Genomic DNA, 26111 nt, shown 5'->3' on the forward strand with positions numbered 1-26111 from the left:
CAGGGTAGAGTGCTCGCCTAGCAGTGTGAGGAGCTGGGTTCAATCCCCAGCAACACACAAAAAATAGTAAAGTAAAGGTATGTGTCCATCTAAAAAATCTTTAAAAAGAAAAGGTTATATAGTTTAAAAACAGCAAATCCAAAACCTAACCAATGCTGGTGAGGATGAGGCAAGAGGACGCTTGCTCGGTGCTGGTGGGAATGAGGGTGACACCCCCACTGGGAAGAGTCTGGAAGTTTCTCACAAGGTAGCCACAGACTCGCCTTGTGGCCCAGGACTGAGCTCTGGGTGTCCACCTCCACGAGCAGGGAAACCCGCTCAGCAGCTCCATTCATGACTGTCCAGGATGGAATCCAACACCATGTCCCTCCACCCCTGGACGGGACAGACAGGCGGGTCCCCCTCACGCTGCCGAGCTGCAGAGAGACCTGGAGGGAGCCTAACTGCGTGTTGCAGGAGAGCGGCCCACCAAGCGACAGCCTGCGGAAGGGGACGCTCGGCAGAGACGGGAGGGACCCAGGAGCCCAGAGTTTAGGGTGAGACCCAAAGAAGGTACCTGAGGGAACCCAATGCAGACAGGGACTCGGCAATCAGCAACTGACCAGACCAGCGGCAGGTGCTCGTCACGGAGAACCCTGCTCTCTCCGCGCAACTGTTCAGCATCCCCTAAACGCCTTACAAACAGTCATTTAAAACACACGTAGCACACAGCATTTATTAGTGGTAGAAAGTCGCTGACCCTGGCGAACCCCACAGCGACCTGCACACAGCTCACTCCGTGGCATTCACACTCTAGACGACCGCGGCCCTGGCAGGGAGCAGGGCCCCACACACAGTAGGTCCCGACAGAGTCTTTCCTACAAAAGACGCCCTCTAAGCCCAGGCTGCCCTCACTGTCCCCCAGGGTGACGCTCCCGCTTGGTGGAGTCTGTGAGCTGCTCTGTCTTGGTTCTTTAGTTTCAGTGAGAAATTCAGACCATATCGCAGCATTTCCAAGTGGAGGAGGGCGGAACTACCTTCCACATCTGAGGGAAACAGAGCTAAAACATCTGCGTTGTGCCCGCAGCAGGGACAGAGCTGGGCTCTGAGGGCCATTCAGGGCTGGGGCGTGGTCCGTGCAGAGCAGCCGCTGAGCATGCGCGAGGCCCTGGGCTCCCTCCCAGCACGGCAAGGAGACAAAATGCACTGGACTTGCACACTGGACACAGAGGTCACTGGACGCGGAGCTGTCAGCGGAGAGACAGGGGCCGCAGCGTCCTCCTCCCTCCGTCTGTTTTCCTGCTCATTACCACACTCTGGTCACATGGGCAATGACTAGATTCAAGTTCTGCATCATAAAACAGGGGCCAGCAGTCGCGAGAAGTACCCTCACTTGCAGAACTTGGAAATGCAACACGAGATCACTGTGTGCTTGAGAGAGAGATTCACACAAAAAAGAAAAAGAAAAAGAAAAAACAAACCCACACGTGCTTTTCCTCAGCAAACCCAGGCCTACAGCAGAGGCCAGTTAGGGCAGGGACCGGGCATTTCCAATTCCTGCCCACGGAGTCCACAAAAGCAGCGTCCCCAAGAAACTCCTGAGAGTAGAAGCACTGCGTCAAGGTCGTCAGGAAGGTCGTCAGGAAGGTCGCTGGTTAGAGCTGAAATCACAGAGCAGCAGACGTTTTTAAGGACACAGAGGTCACTGGATGGAGGTCACAAGGTCGCCTAAGGAATGCTGCGGTGTAGATCTTCCACCTCCAGCGCCCACATGCTTTCGTGGAGGGGATTCTCGGAGAGGTCGGTCATCTTGACGGCCTGGAGGCAGGGCTCGGGGCTGCAGGCCTGCACCACTCCCATCACCATCACATACTTCCCTGGGAGAGAAGACGGCTGGCAGTGAAGTCCACGTTAGAAAGGGGAGGCAGCCCACGGAGACCCCGTCCCCCAGACGTGGGGCACCTGCCTCAGAGTGCACGAGGCCTGGGTTCCATCCCCAGCACCCCCCACAAGAAAACCACAGAACCCCGAGGAGCAGGTATCCGAGCTGACCAGGAACACACGTGTACATCAGCCACCTCGAGGTCTCGGCCTCTGGCTTCACGGGGACGCAGTTGTCAGGCACAGGGGCGTCCTGCTGCGGGAAGGGAAGGACTCACCCCAGGGGGGTCGGGTCAGACAGACGGCCCCAAGGCAGGGGAGAAAACCCAGCTTTCCTCGAGTCTGGCTCTTGACGGATGCCAAAGGGCAGCCACAGACACGTGCCTGGACTCTGCAGGACGGCCCTCTTTCTGCAGAACCCCTCCCCAAGGCTAAAAGGAGACTCCATTTCCCCCTGGATGCTGCCAAGGGTCGGGCAGCGTCACCAGCACGCCCCAGGCTGCCGCTGCTCCAGCGGCCCCACCAAGCAGGGCACACATGGGCGATCGGGGGCAGGGCAGCGGCCACAGGGACTCTCTATGACATCAGCCGTGCCCTCTTCCCACTCCCTGGGGAAGCAAGTCTCCTTGAAAGCAAAACTTGGCTGGTCATAAACCACACAGAAGGCGACTGTGTCAAGAAAATCCCCAAACCCAGCGGGAAGGGCGGGCGCACTGCCACCCCCACCAGCCCCCATCCAGGCCGCCTGCAGGCAGCCAGGCCGGCGACCCTGGCCCTGCTCACTGCTGGCAGGCGCTCGGCTTCCAGCTGGGTCCCGGGTGACAAGACGCTCATTCTAAAACCCTGCAGGATGACCCCAAGAGCTGGCAGAGATGGGACCCTCAGAAACAGGCCTGAAGACCCGGAGAGGCCACCAGATCTGCTGCAGGTGCAGGCGGCTAGGGGGATGGCTGAAAGGCAGACCATGGCCAACTAGTGGTGGTCATCCCAGCCGCGCCCTCCGCTTCCCCAGGGGTGACCCTCCCGGGTCAGCTCTCATCCCTTCCAACCTTGGCGCCTTCAGTGGCTGCAGCCTGCTAGAAGCAGTGCCCACCACAGGACCTGGGGTGGCCATCCAGGTGTCTCTCAGCCCACTGCACACTGAGAGACCCCGAGAGCAGCGAGGGCGCCCTGCATCCTCAGCTCCTGACCTTAGAGAGAACGTGCTGCGTGCCGAGGGACAGAAGCCAGGAGCAACAGCCCCGCGCAGGGAGTCTCAAGGCCACCTAAGCAGGCCTTCCACAGCCATCAGGCTCATGGGGGGGGGACCCCCTGCCCTCCACTGCTGCCCCACAGGGCCTTTGCACTCCAGTGGAGGGGGCCTGACGATCTCCTGCTCCTGCACAGACCCAGGGTGACTTTCTGATAACCAGAGTCCAGTGTCCAGGGTCCTGAGTCCCAAGCAATCCAGGAGGGCTGGTCCCTATACACAGCTGAGACGCGTGCCCGGGTGCCTCCTCCCGGAAGCCCTCGGGAGCGCTGGGGCCTAGACCAGCTTTCCCTCCTCTGAGCTGCGCTCTGCACAGCTGCCCCCCGAGAACTCCAGACAGACCCGGAGCTGACCGGAGCAGCCCTCAGTGCCCCGCAGCTGGAGGCTTCTGAGGACACCCCAGAGGCTCGCAGTGGCAGGGCCAGCCACACGGGTGGTGCAAGCTCTTTCCTGTGTGGGGACCCAAATACCAACTCCGCCATCCCCAGAGCTCCACAGGCAGATGCCATCAGCACCTCTAAAACGTTTAAGGACGTTTCCCTCCACCACCCGGCTCATGCCTACAGCGGTGCATCGTTTAGTGGCCCCCGACTTCCCCGCCCCCCGCCCCCTGCAGGCAGTGACCCGGATTGTAAAGCAGAACTCGGCACAAATTGGCAAGAGGGCATTCAGGCCAGCGGGTGAGCCACTCCGGCCCAGAGTTGCTCAAACACTGAGGCACCCACTGGGCGCCAGGCTTATGCCAGGGCTGGGACCAGAATGTGCAGGGAGGGGAGTGCTGCCCAACCTGCTTCAAGGGACTTTGCTGAGGCCGAGACACCAGGCAGCATGGACCACATTCAGAGTCTAAGGCCACGGGCTGCCAACGTGTTCTCTAAGGGGCCAGACGGTCAATCTCTCAGGCCTTGCAGGCTGTAGGTTCTACCAGGCTCCTCGCTCTTTGGTTACTTAGGACAGCAGCCCTGGGCCTTCCCAAGTCACAAGTGTTTCAATAAAACCCCACGGATGGACACTCTGACATTTGGCTGTCATATACTACTTACATGCCATGATTTTTTGTGTGTGGGGGGTGGATACCAGGAATTGAACTCGTGGGCACTCAACCTCTGAGCCACATCCGCAGCCCTATTTTGTATTTTATTTAGAGACAGGGTCTCACTGAGCTGCTTAACAGCTTGCTGTTGCTGAGGCTGGCTTTGAATTCACATCCACCTGCCTCGGCCTCCCGAGCCACTGGGATTTCAGGTCTGCGCCACTGTGCCCAGCACACGCCATGATTTTTTTCCCGCCATTTAAAAATGTAAAAACCAAACCAGCGTGGTGGCATGCGCCTGCAGTCTTAACACTCGGGAGGCTGAGGCAGGAGGGTCCCTCAAATCCAAGAGTTCAAGACTGGCCTGAGCAAAACAGCAAGAGCTCATCTCAAAAGTAAAAAGACAGGGCTGGGCTGTGGCTCAGTGGCAGAGCACTTGCCACTTGTGAGGCACTGGGGTTGATCCTCAGCACCTCAGACAAAAATAAATAAGGGCATGCTGTCCATCTACAACTATAAAATTTTTTTAAAAATAAAAAAGAGATAAATAAAAATAGAAAACAAAGCTGTAAGTTCACAGGTCCTATGAAAAGAGGCATCAGCCTGTGGTCTGCCAATCCCGGGCTAGACTAAGGCTGCGGCCAAGAGCACACTGAGTCAACATTCCACCCCACCACGTGTGTGCGGGAGCTGAGCTAAGGTCATGTCCACCTACTGAATCCACAGAGCAGGAAGGAATGACTAGCTCCTTTTCACAGAGGGTGAAAAAGTCCAGAAAGAGCAAAAGCCTTCTCAGAGGGGAAGAATGTGGCTAGGAATTCAGCCCAACTCGTCAGACCCTGAGCAGCGCAGGCCGACCACTGCCCCATCCTGCCCTGAGCTAGAAAGCAAGACTGGGCAAGCAGGAAGGGCCAGAGATGGAGACCCGCAGCCCGATTTCACAGGGGCAGGAGCCACAGAGAGAGGCCTACTGTGTTCAAACTGCCAACATTGAGACCTTACACCCCCCCCACACCAGCCTTCCAAGATCACATGGTAGCTCCACCAGGATCGAGGATCTTCAGGGAAACGTGCTCCCGGGCTGTCTCCCCGGCAGGCCTTATATACCTGGTCTCCATCGCAGCCAGCCCTTGAACGGCCCCGCGTCCGAGGGTTAGCCGACTTCCCAGCAAAGGAGTGAGATGAGATCCTGGGTGCCTGTGCCTGTCACCTAGAAACAAGGGGTTCTTGGAGCACCCACGTGTCAGGCACTGGGCCAGATGCTAAGGGCGAGCTGTCAGGACCACAGAGCTGAAGCCTGCCTTATCTCAACGACGGCCCTAGCCAGTGGCATGGCACTTCCTGGGAGCTGATCAGAAATGCACATTCCAGTCCCTCCTGGACTTCCTGACACCCTGGGGCAGGGACAGCCCCCTGGGCTTTCAGATGCCCCAAGGTGCGGTGAGTCTGATGCCAGCTCAGGTCTGAACACCAACATCTGGGAAGAAGGCAGGCATTTCCTAGGACAGCATCTCCCAAGGCTGGATGGGGAAGAAGTGAAGTCACCGGTGAGGAGGCAGCTGGTGCCAAATACAGCAGCCAGGGGTCCTTCCCCAGGGAACTCAGGAGGAGGGCCTGGGTGGCCCAGGGACCTGCATTTTTAAAATGTGCAGGAGATGCTGCTACTCCTTGGATAAGCTCAGGAGGGCCGCCGGGCAGCTCAGGGGCAGTGCGCTCGCCCAGCACGTGAAAGACCCGGCTCCACTCCCAGCACCGCTCCTGGGAGGCTGCGGCCGGAGGCTCGCTGGAGCCCCGGAGTTTGAGGCCAGCCGGGACAACACGGCCAGACCCCATTTCAGAGAAAACGGAAAAGCTCGGGGGAGGCGGGGCTGGGGACGGCTCGGGAGGACGGGTGACCAAAGGGACAAGGCAGGCCGCGGGCGCCGGGTTACCTGGGACGAGGCAGGGCCGTCCGCGCGGCACCCGCTCCAGGCCGCGCACCGAGAAGGCCCCGCTCGGGTCCCGCAGCCGCGCCCCGTCGCCGCCCGCCGCCACCACGGTGCCCTGCATCCACACGGCCGCCAGCTCCAGCGGCCTGCGGCCCGCCGCCCGGGACAGCCGCCAGGCGCCGGGCCCGCCCTCCGCGTCGCGCCGCAGCTGCTCCGCCAGCACCTTGAACGGCGGCGACGTCGGCAGCCGCACGGCCCCCGGGCTGCGGCCCGAGTCCGCAGCCGCCGCCATTCCGCGCCGCGGCCGCTTTCCCGCCAACTTTGATCGACAGCGAGACCTGGCCCGAGGCCACCAATCAGGAGCACGCCGGCGAGGCCGACCAATGGCCAGCCTCGGGAGGCGGGGTCGCGGGCCGGGCCGCCCTCGCGCCAGCAGGAGTGCGCAGGCGTCCGCCGAGTAACCGCCCCCCACACGGGAGTGAAGGGGCAGGAGGACGCGGAGGCGCTGCGGCTGCGGGCGGGGCGCGCCGCGGGCGGGGCGCTGAGGGGCTACCTCTACGTCGCCCGGCACAGCTCAGCACTGCGCAGTGGGAGACCCTGGGGTGCAGGAGCCGCCCGCGGGGCCGTGAATGACAAATGGGAACGTTAAATGGAAGAGGCGCTGGTGGGACCCGCTCCCTGACTTGCGCAGTGCACAGAGTGTGCGCGGACCCCAACAGCTGTTTCCTGCCCAGTCCTACAGATAGTGCGTGTCAACTTAAAAACAAGTTCAGACAGAAGTTAGGAGATAGGGCTGGGAAAGGGGACAGGGACAGCCAGTCCTCTGTCCTCTCCATCCTGGGATTGAAGGAGAGGTGCCCTACCGCTGAAGTCCACCCCCAGCCCTTTTTTATTTTTTATTTTGAGACAATGTTTCAGTAAGTTGCTGAGGCTGACTTGGGATTTGCAATCCTCCTTCCTGCCTGGGCTTCCCAGGTTGCTGGGATTACAGGTTTATGCCATTGCACCGGACTATTTTTGTTATGTTTTTATTTTATTACATTTTAATGAAAGTTAATAAGTATGTAACCACATTTTTCACAAAAGAAATGCACATTTATTGCAGGACACTTAAGAACAGGAAAATCTAAAATAAGAAAAAAAATACAAAAAAAAAAAAACCACTCAGAAAATAATGTAAGTAAAAGATGTAAAAGCACTAGTGTAAAAGAACTCTAAATAATCTAAAAAGCACTAAGAAATAATTAACTTCTGGGCATATTAATTTACAAGTTTTAAAATACACCTGTGAGCTGTGCATGGCTGGACGTTGCCCTCGATCCAGGGTTTCTCAACCTTAGCCCTGTTGACATTTGGGGGTGGACAAGTCTTTTGTGGGAGAGGGCTGTAGGTCCCGTGTTTCAGGAGCTGTCCGTGGGTTGCATGTGGGTCTCCGCACATGGAAGCCTCGTGGATAGACATCTAGTGTCTGGGAATGGCCAGTGGACATTTCCTTTGACCAGTTGCCCAGTGACCATGTGGATCTCTATCCTGCTCTGCTGGGGCCCGCACAGCACCTGAGTCGCGGGTGACCTGCCAAGATGTCAATCAACCTGCTGACTGCAATTCATCAAAGTCATCCTGCAGCAAGACTCGGGCCTGGAAGCCTCATCCCTGCCTTTGACGGACCTCCTTTAAGTAAACCACCAGAGGAGCCACTGGCCGTTGTCCAGTTCCAGCTCCGTGTGGACTAGATGTATCAGGGGCTGCTTTTCTGCAAACATATTTCTGAGTGTTTGTGCTCTGTTATTTACTCACTATTTGAGACGGTCCGTTTTAGGGTGGCTTGGACCATCCAGGGCAGGAAGAAGAACCCCTTAATGAGATGCTGCCTGTCTTCCACCCAGGAGACGCCAGGTGCACCGTCCTGAAGTTGTGACGGTCCACCTTCAGACACTGCTGCTGTCCTGGGGAGCAGAACTGTCCCACTGAGAACCACTGCCCTACGCGATTCACTTGTCTTAACGGTGCATACTTGAGTCTGTCTTCGTCACAGCAACCCCAGAGGTCTCAAGTGCAGATGCCCACAGTGGCCAGGCAGTAACCCTGGTGTGGCTGTGACAAACTGGCCTTCAGGTGGCTTCCTGGGTCCCTCGCACCCGGCTAGTTGTTGCCCCCGGGAAGGCGGGCCCGCCCTGCAGATCCGATTTTGCAAGACATTTTAACGTAGACTCTCCACCTCTAGAAATGTGGGCAGTGAATTCAATTGTGAAACAGAAACAGAGCGTGTGCCCCTGAAAGACCCCTGTCAGCTCTTTCCCGGGCTCCAGGGCAGCTCTGTGTAGCCAAAGCAAGACACCTCCACCCGGGGCAGCTCCAGGCGTTGCAACACGGGTCTCAAATTACTGTCAGGAGCAGACACCTCGGTCTGTGACACACGACATGGGAGAGCCTCCCTCCATGGGGACCCGCCCTCCTCCCCACCGGGCCTCAGGTGTCCTCAGGGGCGCTCTGGAGAGGGTTCCCGCTCCCTGCTCCAACCTCGCAGCTAAGACGAGGCTATATGCCCAGACTTCCAGGGACAGAGGCGAACCCTGCTGCCCTGAGAAGGGGGCCGCACAGTGACCTCCATAACAGCAGTGGCTGCCACCGCTGAGCCCTTCTCTGTGCCAAGGGTCACAGCAGGCCTCATGGTGACTGAAAACAGGCTCCTATAGAAGGGGGAGTTGAAGAGACCTTGTCCCCACAGGCCCTTGTTCTTGTAACCCGTTCTCTGTGATTTTTCCCCAGTGTCATTTCATGTCGGGAGCAGAAACCGCCCCCAAGCCCTGCACCCGTGGGGACATGCCTGTGTTCGCCTGGGGCTCGCAGGACAGGGCCTGATGGGAACTGCTGGGCACGCTCTTCCTCGAGCGCCTCGCTCTCCTCCTGCGAGTTAACTGGACCCACAGAGCTCCTGGAAGTGGTCACCAAGTGCACCCGACACCCCAGAGTCGGGCCTCTGCCCTCAAACCCTAGACACAGGTGCTTTCCTCGAGACGTGGCCAGGTGAGGTGCTGCAGCCTCGCTGAGCCCCGAGACCGCACAGCTGGGAAGACGTCAGCCAGGGCCACTCTTCCCTGGGAACAAGGGGCCCTCTAGCGCCTTTCAACACCCGGGCCTCCAAGTGAGGCCGGGGGTCCACTCATTGTCCCGGGTCATCCCCAGGGAAGGAAAGTTTTTCTTTTTTCAAATGCAGGCCTGTGAGTAAAAAGAATCTCCACCTTCAGCTGATGAACTGCCGGCCCAGGTATGCGCGGGGGCTGCGGGAGACCCCATGACTTACTCTGAAATGCAAGAAAAGATTACAAGGATGGGTAGGGGGACCGGCAGACAGACCTGAAGGAGGGCAGGTCTGTCCCTTGTGGACTTCGTGTGGCGGGAGTTGGCTTCAGTGCCCCCAAGTCTGAGGAGAACGTGTTTCCAGGGCACTCCACAGCGGCCATGAACCTCCGGGCACACGCCTGTCATCCCACCGACCCGGGAGGCTGAGGCAGGAGGATCCCAAGTTCAAGGACAGCCTCTGCAACGTGGCAAGACCCTGTCTCAAACTAAAACTGAAGGGGGCCTGGGGGTGTGGCTCCGTGGGAAAGCACCCCAACCCTCAGTACTGAAAAAGAAAAAATGGAACTGTACCGCCAAACACAGAACCTCAGCCCCCAGTGGGGAGGCATCATCCAAGTGGAAGCAGGCTGCATCGCGGACGGTGACCAGCGGAGAGTGCCATTTCCACTCCAGGGAGCTCGGCTTAGGAGACCCTAGAAGGTCCAGCAGAGCCGCGTGGATTTCACTTTGCTCTGGCTTGGGTCTGGAGTGTGCCCCAAAGGTGATGCGCTCAAGGCTTGGTCCCCAGCTTGGCACTCTGGGGAACTTCAGGAGGCAGGGCCTAGTGGGAGGCTTTGGGAGGTGTGTTTCTGCAGGGGATTGCAGGACCCCAGTCTCTTCCTCTTTTTCTCCCTTTTGCTGCCCAGCCAAGGTGCAGCCACACGTCCCTCCGTGAGCTGCCTCCACAGTCCCAAAAGGAGGGGCCAACTGCGAACTGAAACCTTCAGAACTATGAGTCAAGGGAAACTTTTTCTCTTCATAAATTGATTATTCTAGGCATTTGTTACAGTGATGGAAGGCTGTCAACACCACACTTCATTTTAAGAAGTGTCAAACTGAGAATCTGAAGTATTCAGGAATTACTAGACCCCAAATCTATCTCAAGAAACCAAGGCCTCAGAGAGGTTCAGTAACTCGCCCAAGACTACACAGCCAGTAAGAGGTTGACTCAAAATCAGCCTGTCTCCAAAGCCTAAGTTCTTTCCAGTACGACATGTGAGAACATGGGTTCACTATGACCTCCAGAGAGTGGCCGCTTATGACCTGGAAGCGCTGGCCGGCTGCTTCTCCTCCGGCGTGGACCACCTTGGATCAATGTAGGCGTGGCTTACACCAACTGGTGCCAGATCTCTGTCCCCTAAGTGGCGTGAGCTTGTTCACGGGAAGATTCAACAGGGCAGAAGCCAGAGCCCAGGCCAGTTCAGAGAACCTGGGACAGACCCCTTTTGTCGAAATGGCCCCGATTCTGTGAAAGTGGAACCATTTCAGAAAACCAAGGCTGAGCCCGGCTTCATGGGTTTGCACAGAAAGAAGAGGACCTTCCGGGAAGGGCGATGGCTGAGATGGCTGCCCGGGGTGGGGAGGAGGAAAGTGGGCCCCTGGGGCAGCAGGGGCCTGCTGTGACGGGGCTGGCCAGGAGGCAGGGGGAGCCAATGACCAGCCGCCAGAGCCCCGAGCACTTTCTCCAAACCAGGGGCGCTCTGTGGGGGTTGGCGGGGGGGGGGGGCGGACGGCCAGTGAGGCCAAGAGGCAGGAAGGACAGAGCGGAGAGCCCGGCGGGCCATGCAGGGGCACTGGGTCCTGCTCTAAATGCAACAGGAGCGGGCGTCGTCCGGAGGGCCTGGGTGGGTGGGCAGTGGGCAGGGCCCTGGCTGCTGCGTGGGGATGGACTCGGGCAGAGATGCAAGTGCCTGGGCAGATGCAGTGACCAGAGAGGCCTGAGCCTGGAGCAGGGTGGCGGTGGGCAGTGGGGGAGTGGTGAGGTCCAGTCCTTCGCTGTGACCTGATCAGGGGTGTCCAGAGAAGAATCGAGGGCGGGGCCAGCGCGACTCGGAGCTCACGGGTGCCCTGGACAGAGAGAGGGCAGCCGCCAAGGGCACTGAGCAGGATTAGCCCTGCCTGCTCCCAGGGCCCCACCACCCGAGGAGTCGGCCTCGCTCTGGCCCCCCTTGCCGCTCCTGACCCCTCACCGCTCCCCGGACCACAGGGCTCTTGTCCCCTGGCTCCCAGGCTTGGCCCCTTGTTCCTCTTGCACAGGACGCTGCCCCTGAGCTGAGGGGAGGCCTGGGCAGGGGTTTGGGCCAGGCTCCGAGGCCAGCGCTGCTGCCCCGAACCCCAGCCTGGCCACCTCTCGGCCTGTGGTCCTCAGCCAGCCGCGGAAGGGCCTCGGTGTCTTCATGGGACTGGAAGCAAAGGGCCCCCCCGGCCTGCTCCTGATATCAGAACTGAGGACAGTGCCCACCAGGGTCACCCTGGGAGCAGAGGTGGCCAGGGAAGTCGGGAAGCCCCAGGACCGTGAGGGAGGGAAAGGGCTGACGTCCTGGGAGGGTTGTCCCCTGCATGGCCAGTCACCAGGCCGCGCAGCGACTTCCCCGTGGACAGGATGAGGTGTGCACGTGGCCACCCCTGCTCCTCTTTCACTCTGCTGCACAGGGGGGGACGCGAGGCCCAGGCCACACAGCTGGACACGCCGCGGCTGGTCCCTTCACCAATCTGTCTGCTATCTGGGCCCCGGTGACCCCCAGGGACCAGGGGGAGGCCCAGGTTTTGTGGGGTGCAACAGGAGCTCGCAGAGGGCCCAACTGGGGTTCCATCTTCAGGGGACGCACCTGTGTGCCCGCCGTGCCCAGGTGGCCTTGCCGGCCCAGGTCTGGCAGCGCGTGGCCTCCCTCGGGTTCCCACGGTTGGCTCTGTCCCTCTGCTGATCCAGATGTCCTTTCTTCTTGCACGTCCTCCCCATACCCCACGGCCAGGGCTCCCAGGGGAGGCCACCAAGCAGCTTCCCACGAGTCCGCCCGCTGCGCAGGCCCCGGTGGACATGAGACGGCAAGGCTCTCGGGGACCAGGCCCTGAGCAGCAGCCAGCGTGAGAGTAAAACCCCCACGAGGCACAGGCACCCGCGTGCACGCTGTGAATGCAGGCACACGCACTCACACTCACACAGTCACACTCACACACACTCACACACACATACACACGTACTCACACTCACACGCTCACACACACGTACTCACACTCACACGCTCACACACACACACATACACACAGTCACACACACACGCACTCACACTCACACGCTCACACACACGCACTCACACTCACACGCTCACACACACGCACTCACACACACACTCATACTCACACTCACACACACATACACACACAGTCACACTCACACACTCACACACGCACTCACACTCACACACATACACACACAGTCACACACACACATACACACAGTCACACTCACACACATACACACAGTCACACTCACACACATACACACGCACTCACACTCACGCTCACACACGCACTCACACTCATACTCACGCTCACACACTCACACACATACACACACAGTCACACTCACACACACGCACTCACACACACATACACACGGTTTCACTCACACACACAGTCACACTCATGCACACTCACACACATGCACTCACACACGCACACTCACTCACACTCACACGCACACTCACACGTACACACATTCACACTCACATGCATTCACTCATGCACGCACTCACCCTCACACTCACAGTCCCCGAGGCTCTCACTGGCCCGCGCCCCTGTCCCCATGGGCTTGTGGTGGCTCCAAGTGGCCTGCTGTTTGTACACGGCACCCCCCACAAGGCCCCCAAGCTCACACTGGCACACACCCCTCTGGGCTCAGGGGGCCCAGCCTCGGACACCACAGGGGACCTCCCCCTTCACCCCCACCCAGGGGGACGGTCCTTGGATGCCTCATTTGGCATCCAAGGTCACAGGCCGTCACAGGTCGGGTGTCACTCAGGTGTGCCTTGCCTGCTCCCCCCACCCCCAACCCTGCATCCCAAACAGCCCCCAGGCCTCCGCCCCAAGCCTGCGGGAGGCCGGCCCCGCCCACAGGTCTTAGAGGTCCCTGCTTCCTGAGAGGGTCCTGGCCAGTGAAGGCTGCACTGAAGGACATGAGCTGGTGTCCAGGACAGGCGGAGGCCCTGTTCAGCGGCGGCAGGAGAGGGCTCTCAGAGAGTCAAGGAGGCCCAGGGCGGGGCCCAGACTCTGGAGCCCGCCCGCCCGCCCGCTGCAGAAGGGGCAGGTCCAGACACAGCCGCCGTCCCTGCCCAGCGCCCTCCGGGAGGCCTGCAGCCCACCACGCTCCCCGGGGCCCAGGTGGGAGGGGAGCGGAGGCAGCAGCTGCCAAAGGGCGCAGGAGGGTGTGAGCTGGGGCCTGGGGTCGGCACACGCTCGGCCCTGCCGGGGGGGTCTCGGCGCTCCAGACGGGCCTCTCCAGAGACATGGACACCTGCTTGAGGACGTGAGCTTCACGCCTGGATCCACCACCCAGCAGCTGTGTGGCCTGGGCATGTCCCCCCGTGCCCCAGGACACCGACTCTCGGTACCGCTCTCAGCAAACCTGCCTCCCGTATTATTCCCCTTCAGAGCCAGTCTTCACCTGCATCGCCCCTGTGCACGAGCGCCGTCCTCGCAGGGGGGACGCCTGCTGGCCTGCCTGCTGGCCTGCCTCTCCCCCCACTGCCCTCCGTTCCCAGAATTCCATGCAGGCCTTTCTGTTCCTCTGGGACACCAGATCTCAGGGCCTTTGCACCTGCTGTCCCCACCCCTAGGACACTGTCCCCTCCTCCTGCCCCCCTAGTTCATCCAGGGCTTTCTTGGACCCCGTGCACGTCTTCCTCGCCCACAACAGTTCCACGTTTCTGATCTGGGGGTCTGGGGACTCTAGGGAGCAGCACACCCCCTGCGGTGGCTCTGGGTCCTGCCTGGCTCCCGGGGGACGCGGGCCTCTTCTCCCTGCAGCCAGGCGCCTCCTGGGACGGGGTCCTCATCCCTCCTGGCCGGGCTGCACCAGAGGGCGCTGGGACCCAGGGGAGGGGCTGGGTGAAGTCGGTCAGCAGCACCCGATGGCCCTGCGCGGAGGAGGGCTGGCCAGCAGGTGGCTGAGGGGACACCGCCAGGGAGTCCACTGAGCTCTTGCGGTGGATGGAGGATGCCGAGGCTGGGCTCCCCCGCGCACCATCCTGGTCAGGTCACGGTCATGTGGTGAGCGGGGAGCTGTTGACCAGACCTCTGGAGCTCCGGAGCCGCAGGCCAGGTCACAGCGGCCTGCCCCCGGGACCAGGGACAAAGTGAGAAAGTAAATGGGTAGAGTCTAATGCAGCCTGTGGGGGGGGGCAGGACGGACAGGCTGTGTGTGGGGGGACAGCAACCTAAGGCAGGGAGGAGCCCAGGGACCCAGGGGGGCAGAGGCCACCCAGGGAGGCACCCTGGTCACCAAGAGCAGGGGCGGGGGATGGGAGGGCCGGCTGGCTGCCGCCCCGGGCTCTCAGACGTGCCTCTGCACGGTCCCTTTGAAGCCCTAATCCCATTTCTGGGAACCTCCTGAGGAGGTCCCCCTCCCCCACCAGGGCTGAGCCGCCGAGCGGTGGCTTTGTGTTCTGGGGACCACACGCAGTCCCCAGACAGGCAGGCGGCACCTGGACGGGAGAGCATGGTGGACAGATGGGAGCCGGCTGAGGGCACCGCCAAGTCCTCCTGAGCCTGTTCTGGGGCCGGGTCAAAGCCTGCACCTTCCAGAGCAAGACCCAGGGCAAAACAGGAGGAGCGCAGGCCAGAGGCCCAGGGGGACTTACAGGAGCGCAGGCCAGAGGGCAGGACTCCCAGGAGTGCAGGCCAGAGGCCCAGGTGGGGAGGGGAGGGACTTACAGGATTGCAGGCCAGAGGCCCAGGGGGACTTACAGGAGTGCAGGCCAGAGGCCCAGGGGGACTCACAGGAGCACAGGCCAGAGGCCTGGCGGCGGGGCTTCCCAGCCCAGTGGCCACCTGGTCCCAGGCCTGGAGTAGGCTGGTGTGCAGCACACTGGGGACCCCCAGGTGGCCACGCTGTCTCAAGGACGTCCCTGCACTGCCTGGTTGAGGCCACACAGCAAGCCGGGTGACTGTCAGTAGTGATGTGAACACACTAACAAGGCACTGGCCAGCGTCCACCCCACCAATCACTGTGCTGTTCACAGAGGGAAACCCAGGAGACCTGAACCCGGCACGGTCAGAACAAGGTGGGGCACGGAGAGGTGAGCCTCGCAGTCTGATTCCAAAGCCCCAATTAATTGAAACCTGAATCTTTCAGAGAACGGGCATATAGGATAGCTGTCCTCCAGCAAGCCAGGTGGACAAAGCGGGCGCTTTTCTCCTTCTTTGGAAGGAAAAAACCCAGTAAGAATGCACGCACACGGGTGAGGTGGCGCAGGCCTGTAATCCAGCCACTTGGGAGGCTGAGGCAGGAGGTCAGCAAGTTTGAGGCCAGACTCGGCAATTTAGCAAATTTAGCAAGAACCTTAGCAACTGAGCGAGACCCTGTCTCAAATAAAAAATAAAAAGGGCTGGGGACGTGGGTGGGTGTAGAGCACCCTGGGTTCCGCCCCCAGGACCAAGAGGGAAAGAAAAGAGGAGGAGGAAGAAGAATGCACCCCAAGATGGACACAGTACCCCAGCACCCAGTCCTCACCAGGCTGACCGCACCTCTGCCCAGACCCCACTGTGGCCTGCGTGGGCAGCTCTGTGTTCCTGTGTGTGTGTGTATGTGTGTGTGTATGTGTGTGTGTATGTGTGTGTTCCTGTGTGTGTGTGTTCCTGTGTGTGTTCCTGTGTGTGTGTGTGTGTGTTCCTATGTGTGTGTGTGTCTGTGTTCCTGTGTGTGTATGTGTGTGTGTGTGTTCCTGTGTGTGTTCCTGTGTGTGTGTGTATGTGTGTGTGTATGTGTGTGTGTATGTGTGTGTATGTGTGTGTTCCTGTGTGTGTGTGTTCCTGTGTGTGTTCCTGTGTGTGTGTGTGTGTGTTCCTATGTGTGTGTGTGTCTGTGTTCCTGTGTGTGTATGTGTGTGTGTGTGTTCCTGTGTGTGTTCCTGTGTGTGTGTTCCTGTGTGTGTGTGTTCCTGTGTGTGTGTCTGTGTTCCTGTGTGTGTATGTGTGTGTTTTCCTGTGTGTGTCTGTGTTCCTGTGTGTATGTGTGTGTGTGTTCCTGTGTGTGTATGTGTGTGTGTGTGTTCCTGTGTGTGTGTGTTCCTGTGTGTGTGTGTTCCTGTGTATGTGTGTGTGTGTGTTCCTGTGTGTGTGTGTTCCTGTGTGTGTGTGTGTTCCTGTGTGTGTGTGTGTGTGTGTGTTCCTGTGTATGTGTGTGTGTGTGTTCCTGTGTGTGTGTGTTCCTGTGTGTGTGTGTTCCTGTGTGTGTGTGTGTGTGTTCCTGTGTATGTGTGTGTGTGTTCCTGTGTATGTGTGTGTGTGTGTTCCTGTGTGTGTGTTCCTGTGTGTGTGTGTTCCTGTGTGTGTGTGTGTGTGTGTGTTCCTGTGTATGTGTGTGTGTGTGTTCCTGTGTGTGTGTGTTTGCGTGTTCCTGTGTGTGTGTGTTCCTGTGTGTGTGTGTTCCTGTGTGTGTGTGTTCCTGTATATGTGTGTGTGTGTTCCTGTGTGTGTGTTCCTGTGTGTGTGTGTTCCTGTGTGTGTGTGTGTGTGTTCCTGTGTATGTGTGTGTGTGTGTTCCTGTGTGTGTGTGTTTGCGTGTTCCTGTGTGTGTGTGTTCCTGTGTGTGTGTGTGTGTTCCTGTGTGTGTGTGTGTTCCTGTATATGTGTGTGTGTGTTCCTGTGTATGTGTGTGTGTGTTCCTGTGTATGTGTGTGTGTATGTGTGTGTGTGTTCCTGTGTGTGTGTTCCTGTGTGTGTGTATGTGTGTGTGTGTTCCTGTGTGTGTGTGTGTGTTCCTGTGTGTGTGCGTGTTCCTGTGTGTGTGTGTGTGTGTGCGTGTTCCTGTGTGTGTGTGTGTGCGTGTTCCTGTGTGTGTGTGTATGTGTGTGTGTGTGTGTGTGCGTGTTCCTGTGTGTGGTTGGTTTTGTCACTAAGTAGCTAAGGTCGGGGACCTTGCTGAGGCTGGCCTTGAACGTGTGGTCCTCCTGCCCTGGTCTCCTAGCTCTGGGATCTGGGAGGGTGCCCCCCGGGGGGTGTCCTTTTTTGCTCTGGGGACGGAACCCAGGGGTCTTAGCCGCAGAGCCCGTCCCCAGCCCTTTTTCATATTTTTATTTAGGGACAGGTGCCGGGGGGCGCGTGTGCTGTGTCCCCTGGGGGGCGTGTGGTCAGAGAGGCCCCGTGGGGTCCGGTGCCCTGGCTCCCTGCCCTCCAGGGGCTCCACCCACCGCGCCTCGCAGGCAGGGCACAGCTGGGCAGTTCTGCCCTTGGCAGCGACGGGGCGTTTCTTATCTGCCCCTGGGACAGGGACACACTGGGGACCGGTGCCCAGGCCTGGCGGGGCCGGGGGGCTGGCAGCGAGGGCAGGCAAGGGCAGTCCTTCTGAGAAAGTGAAAGTGAAAGGGCAGCTCCGCGCAGCGGGTCCTGGCCGAGGCTGCTCTTCCCGAGCCCCAAGGTCCCGGGGTGACGCCCCTCATCCCCCTGTCCCCATCGCCCCTGCCACCCTCCCAGACCCGGGCTTCACCCTGGACGAGGGCCTGGAAGACAGCGGGAGCTTCCTGGTGTGTCTCAACGGGAACGGACAGTTCTGGGCCACCCCCATGTGACCATGGGTCCCGCCAGCCTGGTGCCCTCTTCCCACTTACGGAGCGTGAGCGGGTGCCAAGGACTGTCCTAGCACAGGGTGAACATCGGCTCCCAGAGTCCCCGGTGCCATCCTGAGGCCATCCTGAGGCGGGGACTCTCACGCACTGTCACCAGGGGCTGAGGCTGGGCAGGTCCAGCACCCGGTCCTCACCACCAGGCTCTGGGCAGTGGCCCCTTGGGTGGGACATTCCAGCATCCCCGGGGGCTTGAGAAAATGCCCGAGCTGGCCCTGGGCTCCTGCCCCCAGAGGCCTGCACTTCCGAGCTCAGGTGACGCCAGCAGTGTTAAGGACACCTGCAGCACCGAGCGAGCGGTCAGTCCCCAGGACGCTCTTCACCTGGCGACACTGAGTCTCTGCTCCAAGTCCACAACCGCCCAGTTCCTCTCCCTCCAGCCCTCGGTGCCCTCATGTGAGTGGGCCACGCGGTTCCGTCTCCCTGTGGCTGGCGGGTCCCTCAGCATGAAGTCCTCAGGGTTCACCCACGTGGTGACGAGTGTCAGAATCCACTTCTTCTTTTTGTTAATTTATTTTCGTTTTATCATTTGTAAAGCCCATGGGGACTCTATCGGCCACAGCTCCAGGCCGGTGGACTTACAAAACGCCTCTTGGTGGTGCCGGGATGGAACTCAGCCCCCGCCGGCCGGGAGGTGCCCCTCCACCGAGCCACAGCCCGCCCACAGGCTCTTCTTTTTTTAAGGCTGAATCATATTCCACCGGGTGCTATCTTGGTTGTTTGGGCTGCTAAGAACAAAACACCGCAGACGGGGAGCCTATAAATAGCAGGGTCTATGCCTCAGAGTTCTGGGTAAGACGCCCAAGGCCAGGTGCCCACGGGTCTGGCCCTGGGGGGGCTCCGGGTTCATAGACAGCTCCTTCCAGAAGGGCACTAACCCACTGAGGACAGTCTGCCCCATGACCCTGCCACCTCCCAAGGACCCACCCTGATAGGCCTCTGCCCTGGGGCTAAGGGATCACATGTGAGTTTGGGGTGACACAGACGTTCAGAGCATAGCCTGTGTGTGCACCCACCGAGCTCCTTCACCGCCCGCCGACAGGTGTGGCCGCTGTCTGTCCCGCGGTGAGCACCGCGGCTCTGTCCTAACAGCTCACCCACAAACACGGGGTGGCACAGGGCAGCTGGACAGAGGTGCTGGCCTTGGGACCTCGGCGGGGATTGAAGGCCTCAGGGCCCTCTTAGGAGGTGGAGGGCTGATGCACGGATGGCAGGGTCCTGGCGCGGAGGTGGCCTTTGCTCAGCGTCAGCTATTGCCACTATTGTCACATCATCACCCCCAGGTGGCCCGGGCACTGTTCCCCAGGGCAGTGCTTCTCAGAAGCTGGGCCACGGCCCCCGGCCCCCCGAGGAGCCTTGAAGTAATCCCAAGCTGCACGGGCGCCTTCGTCTCCAGAGGTGGCGCAACCCGGGGTCCAGCTCTCGGGAGGGCCGTGGGCTTCTGGGGCCACTTCACATGGGCGTTGGACTTTCGTTTGTTCCTCTCCAACCCCCGGCTCACCCCCTCCGGGCTCACAGGCCACACGGGGAGAAGGCTGCTCCCTTGGTGTGTCCAGTGTCCCCAGGGCCCGGGGGTCAGCAGTCCCCTAAAATCCCTGCAGACTTCAGCCCGCAGCTGTGTGGACAGAGGCTCCACAGTGCCCAGCAGCTCCCGGAGCTGTCCCGGGCCAGCTGCAGTCCCCCGGCCAGGCCCCGGACACTCTGCACCCGCTGCCTCCTGCTGGGGCCTGGGAACCTGGGCTCTCAGGGTGTGGACGGGCCAGGGCCGACGGCTTTCTCACCTGGGAACTAGTGAAGGGACACCTTCGGGTGACACATGGCCCACGTCACCCATTGCGAGTGGTTCTTACACACGCAGAGTGCTGTGACCAGAACAGGACCCACGCTCAGGACTTCTTCACCCTCCAAAGTCGCCTCGTGCACCTCTGGTCCCTCCCCAGCCCAGGCCACCGCGATCCGCGCTGTCCCTGGGTCTCCCGAGCGTCCACGCTGAGGTCTTTGGGGCTGGTTCCTTCTGGTGGCGGATGTCTCCAGGGCCCATCCCTGGGAGGTTTGCACAAGACATTGATGAGGCGCTGACTGTATACCTGGCCCGGCGAGATCCAAGTGGCCGCCTCTCCCTCCTGTGGCTTAGTGTCCCTAATGGGCACAGTGGCCAGACTACACTTAATGCCAAGTGCTGAGTCTTCAGTTAACCCCATCCTCACTGAGAAGCTGTGGGACACCATGGGACCCTGTCCCCAGGGGAAGACTTTTGTGGGGACCGTGGTCTGCCGTCAACTTCAGGGGATGCTCCCCACGGCTGAGGCCTGTTCCCTGACCACCAGTGAAGCCCCGTCTTGAAGAGCGCGGTGTCACTCACACGGCAAGTCGCCGTTTTCTGAGCCCACGCAGCCTGGCGGAGCTGGGAAGGACGCGCTGTCCTTGCTCTCGGGGGCACTGCCCTGCGGCTCAGATGGAGGGACCGACACCCGTCTGTCCATGAGGCAGAGGTGGCCAGCAGAGGCCCGGGGGCTGTGCGGGGAAGGCAGGCCTGCCACAGTAGGACTGAGCAGAGAAGAAGGGCCAGCCAGTCCCTGCACCTTCCGGCAGAGGGGACAGTCCCCAGCAAAGGGCCGGAGGCCGCCATGAGGTTTCTGTCCCAGGAACTGGAACCGAGGCTGGGCGCTGAGACCACAGCTGGAGGAGGGTCAGGAGAGGGGATCAGGCGGTGAGCAGGGCAGGTGACGCCGGGGACCAGCCGGGAGCTGCCCCGACGGCCCAGCTCTGCCCCGGGCAGGGGGCAGGAGAAGGGGCTGGGAAGACAGAGGGCAGGTGGTGGCCCCCGGGGCTTCCCTGGGCCTGCAGATGCCAGGGGACCTGGGAGGTGCGTGTGACCAGGGGCGCGGCTGGGGTTCAGCAGGGGCCTGGGTGCAGCCAGGCCTGCAGCCAGGGTTTGCCCCGAGCTGGGCCAGAGCCGCGGCCGAGCGTTCCGCCACAGAAACGCTGCAGCGCCCATCCTGTGTGGTCCCTCTCCTGTCCCCAGGTCCCCAACCCTGACCCTCTCAGGGCCTGTGGTTCCTCTTACCTGCACGCCCTGAGGGGGACCCGTGGAGCCGCGCCCAGGTGCCTCCTGGCACCCGGGGTCTCTGCCATGTGACGTCTCAGGATCCCAGATGTGCGCAAGTCGTGACCCCACAGTCGTCCACGAGGAGGCGGGACAGGGGGCAGTGGGGGTCCTCAGGGAGACGGGCAGAGGCAGGGGGAGGCCTCAGGGACCACTGGCCCCAGGAAGCCCCTGGGAGCGAGGGCCGGCCGGGGTGGGTCCCCCAGGGTCTCACCAGGACCAGCCCTGCCTGCCACAGGCCTCTCACACTGTGAGACCGTAAGCTGCTGTGTGGGCCACCAGGTGGCCTGCTGTGTCACCCCGACCCACACTGGCAGCTCGGGTTCCTCTTTTACATTGGTTTGGGGAAGGAGATCAAGTGCTTCTGGGGACTCCGGCTCCGCCTGCCTGGTCTCCCTCCACCGCTTACTGTGTGTCCTGGGGCGGGTTCACTGGCGTCTCTGGGCTGGTTTCCTCCTCTGTGTCGTGAGGAGGTGGCTGGTGGAAAGGGACCAGTGGATTCTGAGCGTGGGAGGGTCCTGCTCCCCAGGTAGCTGCTTCCTTCCCTCTGCAGGGTCCTTGGACCCAGAGCTGGGCTTGTGGTGGGAGCCACAGTGGGTCCAGTCAGGGTGCTGGTGCTCCCCCTCCCTGGTCAGCGCAGCAGACACCCAGGACCGAGGGCCTCGACCCAATCCAGAAAACAAGGCCCGGGCCTGCCCAGCCTCCCAGGCTGCGGGTCTTAGAGAAACCAGGCTTCGGGGCACCCGGGGGGCTGGGGAGTGGAGCAGCTGCCTCTGCACCAGGCCCCCCCGGAGAATCAGAAGGACCCCAGGCCTGCGTCCCCCAGTGGCCCTCACCTTGGGGAGGTCAGTTCACTTCCCTCAGCCCCGGCTGGTCCCTCTGAGGAACGGGGACTTCCATTTGGGGACAAGAATGCCAGCTCTGGCGGGGCGTGGTGGCACCCGCCTGGGATCCCAGTGACCCTATGGCTGAGGCAGGAGGACGGCGAGTTCAAAGCCAGCTCAGCCACGACGAGGCGCGAAGCGGCTCAGTGAGACCCTGACTCTGACACAGACGGGCCGGGGAGGTGGCTCAGGGGCCCAGGGTCCCCGAGTTTCACGCTGGTGTCAAGGACAGAGAGGAACGTCAGCTCTCAGCTGCCTGACGGTTTCCTTCAGGTTGGGGACAGTGGCGCCGACCCCGAGGGCTGCTTCTGGGTGTCAGACACTTGAGAAGTGTCAGCCGCATCCTGGTTCAGAGACAGGCTGGGACGGTGACGGTGACGTTCCCTAAGCCCAGGGAGCCCTGTGGCCGGGCCTGGGGTTGTGCACTTCAACAGGCATCGGAGGGTCTCAGCCCGGCCCTGGGGACTGGGTGGCTTTCATGGCTCGTCTGTAACCACGTAACCACGGAGCTGCCACCATCCCTCAGGACCTGGGCTGGCGTCCGGGCAGCCCAGTCCCCCCTCTGGTGGGCTTGGAGGGGGCAGTTTAGCAAGCGGCTGGTCCTGTTTGCTGATGGAGGCGCCTGTGGCCGGGCCTTAGCTCACCGCGGGGCTCCTCCCACGCCCGCCGCCGGCTCTCCTGTGGGACGCCCGCGTCCCCGCAGCGGGCACAACCGTCCCTCACGCACACCGCACACCGGGCAGAGGAAGGGCTTTCAGTCCCCTTTTGCAGGTTGGGAGATGAGGTCCCAGCCTGGAGCCAGTCCCGGCAGAGGACACCAGGCGAGGGCAGTGTGTCCCTGGGCCACCGCCGCCCAGGCCCCTCCTCCGCCTGGCCCAGCCCCCTCTGGAGGGGCCAGCTGCACGCGGCCAGCTGCAGCGACCGCAGACCCGCGACGGCGGGGAAACTGCAAATGAGCCCAGCTGTCGGCTGGTTTCTGTTTCCCGTCAACCAAGCGCCTTACCGCCCGGCGCTGTGCTGGGGTCGGGCCACCGGGTCGGGCCACCCGCGGTTCCTCTTGGGGACTCACATTTACATAGTGAAGTACACAGGGCACCAATTTTAACTGTGTGGCTTTTAACACAAACTTATTTACTAACCAAATCAAGATCACGTGCGCCCGGCCGCCCCGAGTCCCCGGTGCCCCTTCCCAGGCCACAGACGTCCCCGGCCCCTGCTCTGCAGGCGACAGACACAGTTGATCTCCCTGCTCTTCAGCTGCTCCCCAGAGCGCTCAGCAAGGGCCGTGGGTGGGCGTCCCCCCTAAAGACGGCTGGGGCTCCCCGTGGGCCGGACGGGAGCTACCAGATGCTGCATGTGTCAAAGATAAAGCCCATGACAAATTTTAAAGAGCTTATTTTTAATTGCTTATAAAGTGACAGTCACAGGGTCCTTGCCCGTCACCCAGCACAAGGTGGCTGAGTCACGCGCGCCGTGTGGGGAGCGAGCGGGGGTCCTCTGGTCTGGGTGCCCCCATCTGCCACCCCCGCCTCCTCCCCGGGACCACTTAGGGAGAGCTTGGTGCCGCGTTCCTGAGGGGCATGGCGGGTGGCGGGTGGCGGGTGGCGGGGGGCGGGGGGGGTCAGCTTTTTCTCTTGGGTACATACCAGGAGCAGGACTCACTCTGTAAGAAACTCGACGGGCCTTTCCTCCCTGGACAGCAGGCCGGGCTCCACGTCAGAGCGAGCTGCCGAACCCCGTGGACCTCAGCAAACACGTGCTCTAAAAAATGTGCTTTTTTCGGTATAAAGGTTCTTTGGGGGAGTCGGGCGCGGTGGCCCACATCTGTGATCCCAGTGTCTCTGGAGGCTGAGGCAGGAGGATCACGGGTTCAAAGCCAGCCTCAGCAAAAGTGAGGCCCTAAGCAACTCAGGGAGACCCTGTCTCTAAATAAAATACAAAATAGGGCTGGGGAGGGGGCTCAGTGGTCAACTGTCCCTGAGTTCAAGCCCCGGACCCTCCCCCCCAAAAAAAAACAAAAGATACTTTGGGGGAGACTTTTCTAACTTTGCTTTTGGACGTTAGCGGGCTCTGAGTGCCCCCCGCCAGGGCTGGAGTTCTCAGCGATGTCCCTTGGGCAGGAGACAAAGGAGACCCCAAACCCTCCCACTGTCTCTCAATTCGAGCAAAATGTTTGTGGGTGACCCGTTTGGCCCCTACCTAATGAACACCCTTCCCGTCACCTGGGCTCTGTGGGCTCCTCGTCACCCCTCCAAACCCGACTCCAAGACACCGCCAAGAAGTCCTCCAGTCCCAGGGGACCTCCGCCTCCCTCCCGAGGCCACGGCCTGAGGTCACGCCCCTGCAGAGGACAGCCTGGGTGCCCTTGTCCAGGGAGTGCACTTGGCAGAGGGCAGGGCCCTGCTCCGTGGCTCCCTGGGTGCCTACGTGCCGTGGCGGGCAGCTGTTTGCCGACTGACTTTTCCAGAATTCTTAGTACGTCAGGTGCTTTCACCCACAACGACAGAGCTGGACGGCGGAGGGGCCGGCCGTCTTGGGCCCGAGGAGTGGGTGCCGGCCGTCTTGGGCCCGAGGAGTGGGTGCCGGCCGTCTTGGGCCCGAGGAGTGGGTGCCGGATGTCTTGGGCCCGAGGAGTGGGTGCTGGACACAAAGCTCTCCTTGCACCCCTCCTCCCCCGGGAGCCGCCTGATGACATCGGGTGGAGGGGAACCTGATCATCCCAGGGGAGGAGAGGGCACTGGTGACCGGGAAGGGGGCGCCTCTGGCCCTGCCTGGGCGGGGACGTGGCCGGGAGCAGAGACAGGGTCCGGCAAAACAGCCTGCAAGGACTAAACAGGCCTTCCCCGGAGGGTGTGCTAAGGACCAGGGGGAGGAGGACCCCCAGAAGTGGGGCCAGGGCGGCCTCCGAGGAGCCAGAGACCCGCCTGGCCGGAAGCAGTCGGCGGGGCAGAGCCAGGCCTAGAGCCAGAACTGCAGACAGTGGAAACGGCTGGTGCAAAGGCCCCGAGGTAGAAACACCTGTGTGTGCTGGGAAAACAGCAGATGGCCCTCAGGATCCCAGGAGCAGAAGCAGGTGTGTCTCAGGAAGAGAGAAGGCTGGGCCCCAGGGAGCCGAGGGCGTCCCGCACCGTGGGGTGGAGGGAGAGGAGGGAAGGGCCACCTCCGTGGCTCTCCCAGTGCTCACTCTCTGGCTCCCTCCTTCCCAGGCCCCTCCGCTCGCCCGGGCCTCGGCTTAGGGTTGGGCTGCTGGGAGGGTCTGGCTCCCTGCTCTGTCCAGCACCAGCTGGCCGCTGGTCGACACCGGTGGAGGATCTGGCCCTGGCCCTTCAGAACTCCCTGTCCTTTTCCTGCCCTCCCTGCCCCGGTCAGCTCTCAGAGATGGACAAATCCAAGTCCTCCCTCTGACGACGGAGGCCACTGGGGAGCGCCCACTGCACCCGGGGGCCCAGGGCACAAGTGGGGCCCCCTGGTGTGGCCCACTTCACCTGATGTGTGTGTCCTGCGGGGGCCCCCCGGGCTGCTGGTCACTCCACTAACGTCAAGGTGGCAGCTGGGCGGATCCTCCGCTTTCACACACCTTCCAGGAGGTTCTACGCACGCTGAAATTGCACAGCTGTGGGCCACCAGCTAGAGGAATCCTGGGCCACTAGCCCGCAGCCGGCCACCACAGCCCTGTTCCTGATGAGAGGAAGTGCAGACCTGTGAGAAGGAATCGGCCCGCGGAGTACTACACAGCAGTGCACAGGGAAGCCTGCCCCTCCTCTGCACCCACGGGGACCCTCACACACACAGCGCTTCGCAGGGGGTGACGCAGCCGGAGATTCCAGCACCCCAAACTCTTCTCGTGGCTGGGGACACGAGGCTTTCAGACCCCACTCGAGTGGCTGAGGACACGAACGTGTCTGTAAAGACGGATTCGGGAATGACAGGTGACGATGTCGAGGGAGGGAGGGAGGAGGGGGGAGAACAGAGAGGGGCCTCCCACCACCGGGACAGGAAGGGCACCCCGGGCAGCTTCGGCCACCAGCCAAGGACGTGCTCGGTACAGGGACTCGTGGTCAGGAGAGGCCGTCCCTGCCCCGACCTGC

The 26111-nt window shown here is 61.2% G+C and overlaps 1 protein-coding gene across 1 annotated transcript; it reads right to left on the reverse strand.

Moving 5' to 3' along the window:
* Positions 1–703: 703 nt before the first annotated feature.
* On the reverse strand, positions 704–6362 carry Rmi2 (RecQ mediated genome instability 2). The gene is made up of 2 exons (XM_027940652.2): positions 6074–6362; positions 704–1856 (listed from the first exon to the last, which is right to left on the reverse strand). The coding sequence occupies exons 1-2, from the start codon at positions 6360–6362 to the stop codon at positions 1708–1710; spliced, it is 438 nt and encodes a 145-aa protein (XP_027796453.1). The 3' UTR covers positions 704–1707.
* Between the last annotated feature and the right edge of the window lie 19749 nt (positions 6363–26111).

Source organism: Marmota flaviventris, chromosome 19 (genome assembly GCF_047511675.1).
Source record: "Marmota flaviventris isolate mMarFla1 chromosome 19, mMarFla1.hap1, whole genome shotgun sequence".
In the NCBI taxonomy this organism is placed as follows: Eukaryota; Metazoa; Chordata; class Mammalia; order Rodentia; family Sciuridae; genus Marmota; species Marmota flaviventris.

Bases quoted from the DNA above. Each gene is read 5' to 3' on its own strand.
- Rmi2 (XM_027940652.2), bottom strand. From the start codon at position 6,362: ATGGCGGCGGCTGCGGACTCGGGCCGCAGCCCGGGGGCCGTGCGGCTG. The intron at 1,857-6,073 runs GTAACCCGGCGC...CTTCTCTCCCAG, and splicing joins ACGGCCCTGCCTCGTCCCAG to GGAAGTATGTGATGGTGATG.